Here is a 17188-nt window from a genome sequence, read left to right as displayed (position 1 = left end):
TCATCCCTCCTGGCCTTCAATACTTGGATGCTTTCAACTACTACAGGTTTTCCACTACCTGTGCCTTTTTCTAATTCTAACCAAGAAAAACTTCCAGGAACTTCTCCAGAATCCATGAGAGGAATGGGCCATTTAAGGTGTTAAGGCTCATGTATTTATTCCTAAACAGCGTCATTCTTTGTCACTATCCAAGATGATCACTTAGCTAGATGGACCAACTGGTGTGGCCCAGTAGGGCATTATGCCACTACTTCTGATGGAAGAGAGGAAAGGTCTCTCAAAACTGAGATTACAGTCCCAGTTTTCAAAACTAAGAAACAAAAAAATGTATCGTTCTCAAAACCACTGTGTGACCATAGTGCAAGCAAAATGTCTTTTCATACTAGCATATCCCAAAGAGTATACGTGCATGTAAAACCTGTGAAGAATGTGCATCTGCTATGGAAATAAATTGAAAATAGTCCTGAGGACGTTATCTTTCATCATCACTAATTTCTTTCTTCCATGCAAAATAAACACTAAGAAATTTTATATAGTTACCTCAGAAGTCCTCTTCTGGACAAAATACAAGAATTCTTACATTCTAACCACACCTAAAGTTCCATTTAATATCTGCCTCTGCTAAAACACAAATTAAACATCCTATTATCTATCTTACAGTTTCATAATACTGCAAGTCACCAAGTGCACTACATAGAGCACTGAATAATTAATTCCAAAAAACATGAAGTCAAAGGAGTGCAATGAATTCTTTTGTTCTTTTTCCATGCCTACATTATTCTAAATTATACTTCTGTGTGCACATGTGCAGCAGATGGGGAACCTTTTGCATACATTATGATCTAAAAAATAATTGAAAAGATCACCAATGCAAATTCTTTTGCAACATTGCTACTCCTGTTATCTACCTGAACTGGGGCTATTTTTCCTCAGATTCTCATATATGGATTGGTGTTTTGAGATTACAACAGAAGCAGAATAAAAGTCAGCGAAACTACTTCCTTCCAACAAGTGAAGTTCATGTGGCTCAACCTCGCTGGGTTGGTATTCAGTTCATAGGCTGACAGAAACTTGTTTCTTTCCCATTTATTCATCAAATGATTTTGCATAAGGGATGGGCAAGAAGCCATTCATGTCCAATTAGTAAAAGTAAAGTTCTCCAGCATGATCCTGTTGGATTAAGAATTTGCCGACTTTAAACATTAAAGCCACCTTCTACTTTGGCATATAAGATTAAGCAACGAGTCAGGCAGGACCCAACAGGAAGAACTGGATGACATTGAAGACTAGTGGTCATATGCTTTCAAATTGATCACAAGGAAGTTTAATGTAAAGTAGGAGCTCATCTGTTACAGATTAGAGAGAAAGAGAAAGATCTGCAACCTATTACTAAAGCATGACTATGAGCTATCAAATGCTTAAAAAAAAGCTAAACTTTAGCACAGGGCTGACAGATAAGGGAACAGCGAAGGTAGTTACTAACATCAATTCGTAATGCACGGCATGCAAGTTTTGGAATATTATAGTCAATCTACACACCCATGTCTCAGAAAATGGATGCAGACTACAACAAATGAAGAACTACTACTAGGATCACGTAAATACTTTCCAAGAGAAGACATGTGCTTTTCTTGTTTAACTTGGCAATAGCAGAGATGAGAAGCAATACAACTATGGTCTATAAATAAAAAGGAGAGAAAATAACTCACCTAAAGAACAATTAGATCACAAGAACAAGCATAAACAAAGCATGATTGTGTTTACATTGGAAACATTTTAACTATTTTTCTCACCATTGGAATACTTAAGTTCCAAGACAGGCTTCCAACAGAAATGGGGAAGAGAGTGAGCTCAGAGATGAAAGAGAAAGCAATCAAACTGCTTTTCAATGTGCAGCTTGAAATGTTTCTGAATGGATTACAAAATACAGCTGTGTTGAATACAGAGAAGACAGAGATCCAGTTCTTTACCTCTTTACATCCCTTTGTACAGTGGCAGACAGATATCTGAGAAAGGAGAAAATGAGTGTATAGGCCTCCCTACTCTAACATGATGAAGCATTTTCCAAACTATCAGTATACATTCACATCACTTGAAAAGTTCAAGTTAGAGGAGTGAAACAAAACCACCAACTCATTTCCCACTTATATTCCAAATACTAGAAACTTATTCGAAGTATAATATCCGTGGGACCATTTTAAGTGGAAGTATCACCAAAGCCAGGATTAATTTGCAGTTGTCTAAGAATAGGAATGGGGGAAGAACACATCTGAACAGAAAGCAAACAAACAAACAAAAAAAAATAAGGAAGACGTATAAGGTTCTGATGCCCTCAAACAAATATAATGATTTTCAGAATAAAATTCTATGCACATAAATACACATAAATATGTATATGCAAAACATCCATTAATCTTACCCTAATAATTACTGTTAATTACTATAGTAATGAACTTTGTCCTTTCACAACATTTGCAAAGGAATAGACCGAAGCACTGCTTCAAATAAATATTATTTTTAAGTCTATCTGACATTGCAGAGTAAGATGTCTGAAGCATACGCCAACAATAGCTAATATTTCAATTAACATTCAAATAGTGCTTACAGACTCCTGAGCAAAGGGAACAGAGTTGTAAAAATACAATCTTATCTTGTTCTTCTTTATTTCCCAGATGAACTAAAACTGAGAGAAAAGCCAACCAAGGAAAAATCCGTACATGACGATGCGCACATTAACAAACCAGTCAATAGCTGATCTCCTTCAAGGTTCCTGTAAAGTCATCAGTAGTTCTTTACATTTTATCAGGTAGAGCATTTAAAGATATATGAATAGCATGATTTAATCTAAAAAATAAAATCAAAGGCAAGGGGAAGAAGGAAGCCAATAAAAATCAGATGAGGAAATATGCAAGAGATTATTAGCAAGATAATCAGGTTGACCTCACAGCAGAGAGATTCTAAAACTGTAACATTAAAAGTTCTCTTTTAGGTGAGGAAAAAAAGGTACATCCTGGGGAGAAGAATTCAAGGAGTAAATTAGAGATCCTATAGAAAGCTTCTTTAAACATCTCTGTACATGAGAAACTATTTCCAATACAGGAACACTAGGGATGATACTGGATCATATGACTACATAGTTCAACACAGCACACTGCAAGGGCATTCAACCAGTCCTGTAAGAATTATTTCACACAGTGGAATCAAATTCCAGTTGTTAAGGAAATTTTTCTGGACTAGTGTACCTTCTTTAGCACACATAACCAGCTCAGCTTAAGTGCTCACAACAAACACTCTTCTGGCACTCAAGCCTGCTTGTTTTGTATGAACCTGCATATGTCTCTTTAAAGCTCATTGTGCTGAGAACACCTACCAAAATAATCTATTATCAGATGACCACATTTGGAAAAGAGCAAGAAAAAGAAAATGGAGAACAAGAACAATGCCTGGAGAAACCTAAAGGCACTGTACAGTTTGCTATTATGACAGAAATCATATTAAATATCTTTGGATCTGCCATCAATGTGATAGCTCTTAAATGTGAGAAGTCATTAGCATTTTTAACCTTGAACTAAACTTTTAGATCTGCAAGTCCAAGTGGAGCTCAAAGGATAAGAAATTGAGAAGTAATGGTTCAGTGACCTGTCTATATCCTAGAGGATGACAATAGGAAGGCATCAATGCTGAAATACAAACTGTTTGTGAGAAATGTTTTAACAACAGGAAACACAATTTAATTTATCCTGCTGAAAAGCACCTCTGTCATTAAAAAAAAAAAAAAAAAGAAGACTCAAATATCTAGTTTGCTTATCGCATGTGAATTCGAAACCAGTAGAAACACACCAGTAAAAGTAAATAAAGTAAATAAGCGGAACTATTTTTTTGGCTCAAAAGGAAACATGTGATGAAATATCGGTCAGGTCTCGATTTATCCAATATGTTGTCACTCATTAGTGTTCATTAACCTCTTTAATTTCTAAAAGTGACTGTAACAATTAAATTATGTCCTACACAGAAATGCTGTATTATGTAATGATTTCTAAGAATCATATTCCCAATGGCTTTATCCCAATCAACAGAAATTACTTATTGCAAGCATCAGAAGTACAGACAAGGTTTGAAGTGCTCCCTTCTCACCTTATGAAATCTGCCTTTTCCCTAATGAATCAGATAGAATTTTATTTATTTTCTTGTATGAAGGAAATTTTATTTTCATTAAGTGTGTTGTGTCAGTAGCCATGGTTTGTTCTATTTCTGCTAAGAGAAATGCAGAGTAAGAAAAATCATGATGCCTTTCAATGTCCTGCTATGGCTCATCCACAGGACCGCAGCCTGTAGCATTTCAATTTCTACAATAATTACTTCTATCTTGATGACAGCAAAAGACTGCCAGCTCATACAAGAAGCTTTTCACACTCTGTTTGAGAAGGATGAGGGCAAGAGGGGCATAAGTAAATGAACAGGGCATGCTTTCTACATGCAAAAGTAATGCTAAATCAAATAAGACATTGAAATTGCCAGTAACAGAATTAAAAACAATTTTTATTTTTAAGTCGTATGTTGAACAGAAACAGTCACCGGTGTTTAGGATCTGTCTTATGCTTGTTTTGGCATACGCCTGTAACTCTTCTAACTAAACTCAGTGTACTACAATAACCTCTCTTGTAACAGATAAAAATGTAATTCAGTTTTGGATTTAACATAAACAGTACCATTATGTTACGAGAGTGGTCCAAGGCCTGCTATTCAAGCAATCTGTGATATATAAATAATGCAAAACCTCTTCTTTCTCCAAATGACTTCAGTTCAAGCACATATTCAGAAAGACAGAAGCCCAAATTTATATTGCCATTACAAAATTCAATCTATTTCTGGTTCTCCAATTGAATTATGACTCAGAGTCTTCCACTGTTTTCTATTAGCACCAAACCACATACTCCTTACCCTCCACCAATCCATGCAGAAAAGTATCTTATTTGTGAATATTCCTGAGCTTTATTCTTATATTAAAATGGCAGCAAATCCTAGCTAATCTGAAAAGCCTTGTGTTTTCTTTCGAAGGAAAGTAAGGTGGAAAATTAGTCTTTTTTCCCTTCCTTGACCCCTGACCTTTGAACCACAACCTCCTTGCCATGAAAGCATTCAACACCTCATTTAATTTCCCCTCGCTGCACTGGCACAGCACTGGAAAAAGAAAAGGGAAAAAAATAATCTGGGGACTTCATCAATTTTTCATGAATTTTCATTTAGGCCAAAGCCCCCTCTTACAGTAGTCGATAGATCAAACTGCTGTCACGTATTTAACACCTGGGGCTACAGCTGCTATCTCTGGGGGCTGTCGCTGACTCAGGCTAGATCAGAGGCAGCCTGAGTCAGTGCGAGGACCCTCATGCTCTTTCTCTTGCTTACATGTGGCACCCCGGTGCTTGCAGCTGAAATTCTAGCTACAATCACTATTGCAAATGTGTCTCCTGATATTCCCACTGGAAAATTCCACCACACAGGTTCAAAATGTGTCAATTTGTACATCATGGAAAACTTTGTTTTTATTTTAAAATTTCTGGCTTTCAAATAAGAAAGGGGTTTCACAAAAGGGTCCAAATATTTAAGCCTAGTTCCCTTTCTAAAATCTCCCCAAGAAAATCTGAGCATCAACATATTTCTAATAATACTAACTCTTTTTCAATTTCAGTTAAAAATTCGAATACACAAAATCAAAAGAAAGATGTTCTACTTTTTTGAATATAATTCCTTGTAATTACTTTAAGACTACAACATTTCTTTTTAATAATTTAACCATAAAACATACAAATTAGAATTTGTCACATATATGGTGGAAGAATGGTTTTGCTGCAAGCATTAGCATTACTTTTTTCCTTCGGAGGAAGCTCCTGCTGAAAAAAGTAACCCACACATGTGCATAACATGGATTAATGCATTAAAAGAAGAATGAAGCAGGATAAGTCATATAAACCCTAAAATTCGCCTTCAAATACAAATTCCTATTTCTTCGTAAATGCCTTCTGGAATAATGACTCTTCATAGAAGAGAATGAACCACAATTAGCACTGTTTATCGTCTGAACACATAAGCATGAGCTCACTTGAGAAACACATAAAACCAATAAATATTTCTCCATAAAGCATTAAAAAGTTACAAATGAATATGATTGGAGACCAACAATTTAGTAAGCAAAGTAAAACAATTACTGATTTTTTTACTAGAACAGCAGACTCAAGCATTTTCAGCCTGTGAAAACCAGTAGTTTGTCTCTAATGGCACAATTTGAGGCCATCTACAGTCAGATAATAAGCCCAAACCCTCGTCAGCAAAGGACAACCACCCTTTTTCTGGTGATGAAAACAGCTTGGCTTCTGTGGAAAGAGCAGTTTTCAACACCATTACAGATAGTGTAAGACCCAATCACATTCAGCTGTCGTGGCTTCTGTGGACAGGGCCACAGTATCCAGGCAACTCAGCAGTTTTCAGCACCAATTGAGAACAGGTGAATGAGGACTCAATGCTGACAACAGGCCATCAGCAATAACTCATTTCTCTAGTGGGCAAATGGACTGCTTCAGGCCTGCCCATCTTCTTCAGCCCAGAAACACTGCCATTAGAAAAAGTTAAAAGCCTTAAAATAACTGTTCTCTGAAAACCACTTGAAAACTTGATTCAGAACCAAAAATCGTATTTAAAAGTGTCTCAAAGCTAAGGGAAACTGGGTAGTTTTGCTATCGTCCTTCAGAGAATACCTTTCACATACAAGCTGAGCATTGTCATGTGCTTTTAAAACCACCGAAAATAAAATTAGCACAATCTCTGAAATCAAGTAAACAAGCAACAGGCATATTTACTTTTTTTTCTCTTTGATGAACACCTTCCTGTAATCACAGTCATGGCAATGCTCAAGGAATGACAAAGCACTGTTAAAGTGGAACAGGAGCCCCTGCTTTAGGCTGCTAAACCATTTAGTTGGGGAATTGAGTTGCATTTCAAAACTATGGAAAGAGTAAAATAATCTAGTGTAAGGTGCATGTTGCTATTACAAAAACTTTGGCTATGGTTTCAAATCTCAGGTTTCTATGATCCTGCTCTAAAATACATCTGACAACGACACACTCTTTTATTACTTTCCAAGTCTTCTACTATCTCATATACAATTCAGACATGACCTGCCACCAGCTACAGTGGTTATAACTGTTACTCCAGAGACTATGGATATTGTAACAAGATTCTCTCAGTAGTCACTGAGGTAGGAATCAGTGAAAATGGACAAAATATATAGGACATTTAAATTTCAAAATAATCAGTCACTTTAATTTGATGACTCCAGGTATAAATTGAATGATCTTCTGAACTTCGACAGCAGATGTCTGAATCTGAACACGATTGCAATGATGATTTCAAAATGTTTATTCCCTTCTCATAGGATTTCTCAACAGTTTAAAAACCATAGACAAAAATAATCCAGTCAATGTGTCTTAGAGTTGTACTCACCTAGGTTTCAGCTTTTCTTAAATGGTCATCTTCTCGATTCCCAAATACCTACCAAAACTGAATCACACTCTGCGATGCCTTTACTGGCAGATATATATTTACTTGTGTCTTGGATTTGTGCCAATTTTTTTTCTTTTGGAAAAGTTCTGAATTTAGGCTACAAGTGAAAGCTAGTGAACAAGTCTGTTCCACTTGGCCTATACCACCATCTAAATATTTTTAAAATGTGATTTTCTGTAATTTCTGTGAAGATTGAATCCTCTGTAGACTGCATCAGGAATAAAGATTTCTCTTTGATGTTTCCACATACACACTTTAAACAAACATACTTTCTACTTTGTACTTAAATCAATTCTTTATCAACTATGCAATACAAGTTTGTGCTAAAGCTCTACTTCAGATATATATATTTTAGTGAAACTCCTGCCATATGAAGAACTGTAAGGGAAAACTGAAGCCTAGCAAAAGAAGAGCATTCATAAATCTACTAAAATACACCTTTATGTGAAGATACACAGCTACTCTTAGTTGATATTCTGAATAACTAGGCAGTAAAAAATAATATACAATGCACTGTATTTTATGTATGATGAGCTTGTTTGCTATGTGAATTAATGAATGTCTCTGCTAACTTCACTGGAAGGAGATCATGCACGCTGAGTGGTCTCTTAAAGAGCCATGATGACTTCTTTGTTAAGACAGAGAGAATCGATAAAAAAATAAGACTGCTCTAGTTGATATGAGAAATGGCCAACAATTTCACTTGCCATTCACATAATGAATGAGTCCCATATCAATTTTATGACAGAGAAGCATATATTGAGGTTTCCAGCAGTACACCAAGAAGCTGTCTGTTTCTGTTGAGGTAACAGATGACTAGATAAAGAGAAACAGACAGTGCACCTTGTAATAAATGATAGGCATGTTTCCACATTAGTTTCAGTATAACCAACTTTAGTCATAATTTAAAAATTAGATTATTCTTTAGAGGAAGATTAGCCTTTGTCCATGTTTGTGCCAATCATGATTACATGCAGGCTAGAGCTTTGCTTCAGTATAAATCATGTACTCTGTACAGTCACTGCTAGTGAATAAACCAATGTAGAAATGTCTTGACTGAGAGCTATAGGTAATGACAAAATGCCATACTTATCTACATTTGTTATCTCCCAGTCTGCTCACTGTATGAAAGTACTGACAGCATAAAAGCAACTATAAAGTTTTACACAGCTCTAATCGTGTAGAATTACTCACATGCCACTTCCAGAGATGCATTGCGACTCACAGCTTCTCCAAGATAGTTCCTTGCTACGCAAACATAACTTCCTTCATCAGGTTTACTCCTGCGTCCATGCACAATACGTAAGAAAAATAAAGATCCGCTGGGCAGCAGCATGCGGTGGGAGCGTGGATCATCCTTGTCTGTTTCCACTCGCTCTCCATCCTTGTACCACTCAATAGTAGGAGTTGGCCGTCCTTCAGCTTTACAGTTCAGAGTTGTCGGCTCTCCTTTAGAGACTATTACATCTGAAGGATGCTCAACAATCCGTGGTGGAAAGTCCTCCTGGCGGAGACGAGATCCTAGAGAAAAAGAGAGAGTGAAAAATTATTTTAACTTTAAGGCTTCACAAAGAGTTCTCACTAGTTACTCTTTTAATGCCAGAAAAATTTGCAAAGAAAAAAGTCTGAAAGCCTTCACATATCTGATATTGTTTTGTCTGTCTGATCAGAGACTGTATCAGGGGCTTTCAAAGCTAAAAACTGAGTTGAACTACAAATATACACCTCTAAGGCATTATCAAATCCATACTACATACAGATTGGGATTAAAGGAGCATCTCTTACGCATACATACATAATGATCTTTTCCTTGCCCTAATGATCTTTTTATTTACATTTGCTTCTAGATTCATGAATGCTTCCAGATTCCAGTCATAGCTACTATGTCCCATCCTTTCATCTGCCAGGCTTACTAGCAAAAAAGCACTGTGTCTTACCACCCCTTGGTTAACAGCTATTTGTAGTTTTGTATGTATGTGCTCTGCATTCCTTTTCTATAAACAGACTAGGTACAGAAACAGAAGGGAAAAGAAAAAAATCCCCAAATAAATAAACCTCCACAATTGAAACCTGAAAACAATATCCCTTCCTTCATAAATTTCTTATACAACAGTTCAAAGTGTCTGAAGTCATTACTAAGCTCTGGTTTTATTTGGAAATCTCAAACATCAACTGTACTTTAGAAATTTTCAGTGGATTCTATGCATGAACACGCACACAATATAGGCAGACACAGACCTGGAAGTGCATTGGAGGCGCCGTTGTCTGACAAATCATTATAGGTCCATTTTCTCTTTCTGTTCTCTCTGCGTTCATCATTCTCTTGGCTTTGTTCTGTGGTATCCATCATCTTTTATCTGCAAACATACTCCCTAACCCACTTACAGTATCCCTACATTCCTACCTACACTGCAACACAATCCTGGTTACATGGTTACTGGGCGGTTATTAAAAGCTTCAGCATTTCTACATAGTATATCTAACCAGGGGTCTGAAACCTGGATTATCCCCAAGTGCACTCCAGGGGCTTAGTCTGAGTGCAGCAAACCCTAGAAATAATGTGTTTATATTTTTTCCACTTATTTTTTATAGTGCTAAGGATTAAGTAAAAAAAATGAATCCCTCTATCAGCGGGAATGTAATACAACCCAAAGCACCTTCTTCTTTCAATTGGCCACCAGAATACTATTTTTCACTTTAGAATACTGATGATTAATATGCCATCATTAAGCCTTTGGAACTACCAGCGCTGCTAGGTATTGATAATACTGAAGTTTATACTGAAAATTACAACAGTAATTTTGTGCTTTCTACAACAGCCACTTTGTACCTTGCCCTGTAATTTTCTGTGCAGCCACTCTGACACACTGTTCTTCTGTCCTCCTGTATTTCCTTTTTACTTGGTTGCCTTCCCACTGCCTGGGGCAGGGAAGCAAGCAGAGCCTGAACATTGTCCTCCATCTTCTCCAATGAAGTCTTACCCTATCACTCAAATCCTGGAATAATGAAGAGAGCTGCTAGGGGAGGGTACACTCTATAGAGATAAGGTATGTGGAAGAGATTTGTGCTGAGTCCACCACCCTGGAGAACGCCCCAGCACCAACCATCCATTATAGCTTTTACTATGAAGTGCACTTTCACTAAGGAAAGTCATGGCTTCCCAAATCTCCATCGACCTCTGGTCAAAAAAATTTAGTGGTATCACAACACTAGCCAAATTTTGCAGTACTCGTTTTCTGGAAAAGGTAATAATCCTTTCAAAGTTGTTATGCTCCTCATTACAGCTATTAACAGAAAAATTTTGGAGACGAGCAATGCAAGAATGGCGTCACCCAACAGAAAAACAAGTCCAGCACTCCTAACTTCAGTAGCAGTCATTAACAGTTCAGTATCACATATTTCATTAGACTATGTTAGCCTGACAAAACAGTTTTATGCAAACACACCACAGTAGTTCATGCCTCTATGTTGCTTCTCATAAAAATAAAGTCAGTTCTCTGAATTCATAGAAACATAGAATAGTTTGGGCTGCAAGGGTTCTCTAAAAGTCATCTAGTTCTAATCATCCGAGAATCATCCAAGCTGACCGTGGATGTTTCCAGGGATGGGGCACCTTCCACCTCTCATGGCAGTGTTTCGCTATCCTCACCGTAAACATTTTCTTCCTTATAACTAGTCTATATCTAGCCTCTTTTAGTTCAAAACCCTTACCCCTTGTCCTACTGTCCTACTAAAAAGTTCTTCCACAACTTATAAGCCTCCTTTAATGACTGGCACAAATCATCTTTTGTAGTGTGGATCCTGAAAACCCTTAGAGTGGAGCTGCCACATTAGTGCAATTGGACTGCACCTCTTAAATGCAAGCTACATCAGCTTCTGCAGGTTAGTGAAACATTTGTCTCAATTTTCTGATCAGTAGCTTTGCTAAGTCATAGAAAAGCGATCAAACATCAGCATCTTAATTTTATTCAAGGCACTACATATTTCAAAATATTGTTAATGCCTCATTTACTCCACAAGTTATGAGGAAAGGAATGAGGATCCATTCTGCAGACTGAACCCATGTTTGGACATCTGTTTTACTAGCACTCAGGTCATTAAACCAAGGCTTGCCATAGCAATAAGGTGTTATACCACTGCTGCACAAATAGACTTTTTCAGTGGCAGCCAGATTCTGTTACCAGTATAGCAATGGTATCAACAATCTGTGCTGCCAGTGCACAAAAATCCCCCCACAATTTACACCTAAGCACAGATAAACTTAGAGTACATTTAGAAAAGTGTATTTTATTCTCCCTTCTATTGACAAAAAGGCATTTAAGATCAAACAGAATTTGCAGATAAAAAGTATTTCTAGACCATGACCCCACACACAACCTTGAAAGACTGAAATCACCATTGAAGATTAAAAATTTCACAGTATATGGGGATAAAAAGCAATAACACTCTCCGCGCAAGTCTCCTAACTTACATTGTTGTTTATTCTCAAAAAAACCCAAACAAAATCACACTACTGTCAAGAAATTCCAAAAGCTGAGGCGTTTCTGAAACTTTAGAGAGACCTAAGTTGGAGAATAGAACAGATGTGACTAAATTTTGATAAATGATTAGCAAATCATAACACAGTTAGTAGAAATATATTAGTTTTCTTACACACAAATGTTTGTTAACAACAATAAAAACTCAAAGTAATATATTCTACCTAGAACTACAGGCCACGCTAAATCCTTTGAAAAGGGCTTTCTCCCGTAAAGAGTTAAAACTTCCACCTTATACGGCCCAATTGAAGACCCCTCTTCAGGTCATAATAGGACTAATTCTCCCCCTCCAGTACTGATGTTCATCACAAAACTAATATTTACCTTACTGTATCCTAATCAAGCAATTAAAGTGTTTAGTTGTGGGCAGCACAGACCATGCCAATCAGCAAAGAGAAAGGCTCAGGCTTGTTCTGAGGGGGGCTTATACCAGTCATTCCTGTGAGGGCTAGCTGTACCTTCAGCTATCTCCTGCTGTAAGTTATTTCCTTCAGTGCACTTGAGTGAGGAGGAAGAAAAACACACACAAGAAGTCCGAGCATAGCAAACTCCTACCTTCAAAACTGAACTGAGCACCTGCAGCTATTTCAGAAGGTTACTCCCATTTAGAAAGAACAAGCAAAACCAAAAACTTGATTCCATTGCCTCTGTTCTGGCAGACACAGGCACTGTCTATAAGCAAGAAAGTCACAGCCTCAAAAGCTATTTTCCTACTTGAGTTTTTAGTGTTCCACTATGGCTCCCCCCCAACCACTACCTCCCCATACTCTTAATAAATACAACCCAATTTAAAAGGAACAGAAAAATTATTAAGTCCCTGAACTAACTGGGTAAAGGTGATACTTTTCCTTCTTTGGGAGGATGAGATCGAACAATAATCCACTCAAGATGATGAGTGGTTGCATTTTAAAATCTCGTCTTGTATTTTACAAATATCTCTGCCTTAACCTGACAAAATCACAAATACAATTCTATACTGTAATATTACATAATTCAGCAGTAAAGGATTAAGTCATACAAAAGCAAAAAAAGAGCAGCGATTCTATTGTACTTCTAGCATCTGCCACAACAAGAAATACTCCTACATCAGTACTAATACAAAAACAAGAGGAAAAAGCAACAGCTGAAATTATAAAAGAATCAGTTATAAGGGCATTCTGCCTTGATGCTATCAGGCAAAAGCCCCAAAAGCACAGAAAATAGGTACAGTGTTCAACATAACCTCAGTGGCATCTGGAACACTGTTAACCACACACCTCGGCAAAATGCATGTGATTGGGTTTTTCTGCGTGAAAGTCTAAGGTAGAAAAAGACGAATGAGGATGGTTTTCAGCACGTGGTGTACATATAAACAATCTTATAGTCTTTGGATTTTAACATTAGTTCAATATAATAGCCTTGGGGGTGGAAATAAATAAAAATAATTCTGCCTCAATGCTGCTGATCTTCCAAATAAAGTTTTGCTTAGACTGTGCTACAGCCAAAACCATCTGTTTACACTACTTTACCAGATAGCTCAATGTTCTGTTCTTCAAATAGCATTTTTTGTGGGGATAAAGCAAAGATGGGAGGAAGCTGTATCTGTGGGGCAGCTTGCGATATCTGACGATTAGAAACCTAGTAGTAGAAATAATATAGACTCTTTCAGAAAATACGGTTTTGGAACAGCTGTGAACTGATGTAAATGTCATAGTAGAGTGAATGTTACCAGAGCTAGAAAACCTAATGCGGGAAAGGTGCTCAAGCAGTATTTCATTAGTAACTTAAGTTACTAATTTTGATGATCCTCAGTGGGTAAATCAGAACTACCATCAAGCAGCAGCAGATAACTGATGGAAAAGTATTAATGCACTCCTTTTTCCCACTTGTTATTTTTTCAGCTTAGCAGATCAAAATATTTTCACTGGTTTCTTTCCAGATAAACATCAAAGTACACTAATTGTTTGCTGTTGTTCACCTTCAACCTGTTTGCTATTATTCAAATTCACAAGCCAGCACTGAGCTAAAAGAAAAAGAATATAAAATTAAATATTAGGGGAAAAAAATCACACTCAAAGCTACCTAGCCAATAGAAACATATTTTTCAATGAAAAGCTCCAAGAAATTTTGCAATCACTGCTTGGAGTAAATAAAGTGTAAAATATTGAGTCAGCAAAGTCTAGGTGTCGTTTTATTTCTTTTTTTAGAACTTCTACATAAATGCATGATTTTTAATGTTTCATAAAGAATGTACCTGAAATTCCTATGATAAAAAAAACTAGTTGTAGTCTACAGTTAATGAAAACTAAAATATGGATCAAGAAATCCTGTATTAAATTCTTCACTAAGCATTAACACTATTTTTTTGCATGTTTACTTGTGAATAAAGTCATCTTCGTTTTAAAAAAGAAGAGTTATCAACTTGCATTGTCTAAGATACTGTGAGACAATGTTTTGTCACTAACAAACACAGCTTTCATTTTCAGGTACCAAAGCCTGGTAATTAATGATAATTGCTGACCTGATAAATGTTGAGTAATGGGAAATGCTTTAGTTCTTGTAATAACAATTGGTGACTTTATTGATTTGTGATAAACTGTTGCTTCACACATAATGAACACTCCTGCAGTCATATCTACCTTTATCTGAATAATTTCTGCATCAGTCATTACTAATGCCTACAAAGGTGAGGACACTGAGCATGTGAAATCCAGACTCACACCAGCGCTGAGCAAGAGAAAGTTGTTGGAGGAAGCACTTTGCCATGAAAAGATAAGAGCAAGTTCTGGTTATTTAGATGTCCAGATGCGACACATGCGTTGAAATATATTTGCTACTGCTCTCATAATCCCCTTCCAGTCCTATGAAATAAGGTACTTACATACTTCCTAATCAAAGTAGTGAAAGATAGGCCTGTAAGGCGCCCTGGAAGTACTGTGAAAGAGAGAGAAAGGGAGGGAGGGAAGGGAGGAGAGAGGAAGAGGAGGAAAGGAAAGGGGAGGAGAGGAGAGGAGAGGAGAGGAGAGGAGAGGAGAGGAGAGGAGAGGAGAGGAGAGGAGAGGAGAGGAGAGGAGAGGAGAGGAGAGGAGAGGAGAGGAGAGGAGAGGAGAGGAGAGGAGAGGAGAGGAGAGGAGAGGAGAGGAGAGGAGAGGAGAGGAGAGGAGAGGAGAGGAGAGGAGAGGAGAGGAGAGGAGAGGAGAGGAGAGGCTCATTGTTGGAGAGTGTGGTGACGGGACAAGGGGGAATGGTTTTAAACTGAAAGAGAAACTGAATTTTTTTACTGTGAGGATGGTCTGGAAAAGGTTGTCCGGAGGTGTAGTAGATGTACCATCCCTGGAGGTGTTCAAGACCAGGTTAGATGAGGCTTTGAGTGGCCTGATCCAGTGGAAGGTCTCCCTGCCCAAGGACAGGAGGGATGGAGCTGGATAATCTTTAAGGTCCCTTCCAACCTAACTATTCTATGATTGTATTAGTCTATTAAAACAAAAAGTGGGTAAAGTTGACAAAAGCAGAAAAACAATCTGGACTGCATATTGTACTTTAGGTGTCTTCAGACACTCTGCCCTTCCACTTCCCTGTTGTAATTCAATCCAGGTTATGTTCCCTGAGAATCACCTTCAAAACTACTCTTTTTTAAAGAGTGCAAAAGACAAAGGTCACACATTCAATTCCACCAGCTCAGCACCACCAATTCTGTAAGTTAAACTGTTTCTTACAACTACCAACAAGCTTCATAGATTTGCTGTAATACGCTCAGATTTCCTTATAAATTCCCTCAGGGATCCTATGTAGCATATAGTTACAGCTACACTGATAGCATGTGAAGAGAATACCTATTAATTTAATTTAGCCTAGTTGATCCAATAGCCAAATAACCCTAAACTGTAATTAGATGCAAGAATTTTTGTTAATCAAAGAAATAGATTTGCTACAGAGGCACAGCAGCAAGAAGAAAAGAGAAGTAAAACAGAGTCAATATTCTGTTCATTTTTACTACATCCACTTAAAGGGCAATGTGCTCTGTGCATGTGTGTAATATATACACATATTTGCATAGAAAAAGGCATTTGGCAGTTTACCTTCCAACCCCTGGAGGTCACCATCTTTTGAATTTCAAGTAAAAGACTTTGCATTTATTGCACTTCACACTCCTCCAGTTTTAGTTTATTAGCTTCACATGAAGACTAAAAGTTAATTTCATCTATGAAGCTTACTCTATATATAAGCAGCTACAAAGCCAATGGTCTGTCATACAAGAAAAATAACAGTACAGACTAAATTCTGATTTCTTTAGCATTCCAAAGGCATAGTTTTAATATTCTAAAGAAAAAAAAAATATATATATAGCCAGGAATAGGTTCTCAGAAACAGAACTAACAGTTATTTAACCTACTATTCTATCTCCCCTATCCCCCTTACTGCTCTCATTTTATTGCTATACAAAGGGAAGTTTAAAATATGATGTAGTATATCCCATTGTGTTGTACATTTGAAATATTTTCAGTTCAATAGTTCTGAAAGGTCAAGATTTACAGTTGTATTATATATTTAGTTCAGAAGTAAAGTAGTGCCTGATAGACAACCTAACTTGAAAGACACATGCATAATATATGTAAATGCATATATAGCAGTAGTAGAATAAAGAAACATCAACAAAAAAAAGTCATACTGACATTTCAAAGCTTATGTCTGCTACAAGTGAAAGCAATCAATATTGCATCTGAGAGATTATTAGCTGCTTCTGTGCTTTTAATAGCATTTTGAACACATTTCTTATAATAGTTTTGCCAACAACACATGTTCTCCCTTAGTGCAAAAGCCCTGTTTATAAGGAAAAGGAACAGCAAAACAGTAATAGAGAAAAAAACATAATCTCTTGCAACAGAAAGTGACAGACAGAGGAAGGAAAGGGCCCAAATATATTGGATTTTATTTAGAGGACATCTTCAAAGATAAATTTTAATGCCAAAGAACCTTATTTTATGCAAGAATATTTGGTTATTTTCACTACGCAAATTAAAAAAAAAATCTAAAATGAAGGTATTAAAATCACAATTAAAAGAATAATATGCCTTATGGGCAGGACTGATAGCTAGTCCTCACAGAATATTTTC

At 36.9% G+C, this 17188-nt stretch overlaps 1 protein-coding gene across 21 annotated transcripts in view; it reads right to left on the bottom strand.

Moving 5' to 3' along the window:
• ROBO2 (roundabout guidance receptor 2) overlaps positions 1 to 17188 on the bottom strand; it is a 928484-nt gene that overhangs the window by 418009 nt on the left and 493287 nt on the right. For all 21 annotated transcript variants that reach the window (XM_054070040.1, XM_054069965.1, XM_054069947.1 and 18 more), the window contains exon 2: positions 8752 to 9078. In XM_054070040.1, the coding sequence (XP_053926015.1) occupies positions 8752 to 9078 (327 nt within the window). The remainder of the gene's footprint in view (positions 1 to 8751; positions 9079 to 17188) is intronic.

The sequence above is a fragment of the Cuculus canorus genome, chromosome 1 (genome assembly GCF_017976375.1).
Source record: "Cuculus canorus isolate bCucCan1 chromosome 1, bCucCan1.pri, whole genome shotgun sequence".
NCBI lineage: Eukaryota > Metazoa > Chordata > Aves > Cuculiformes > Cuculidae > Cuculus > Cuculus canorus.
Note: the sequence above shows the minus strand (reverse complement) of the source record. Positions and strands in the feature narration are given on the sequence as shown.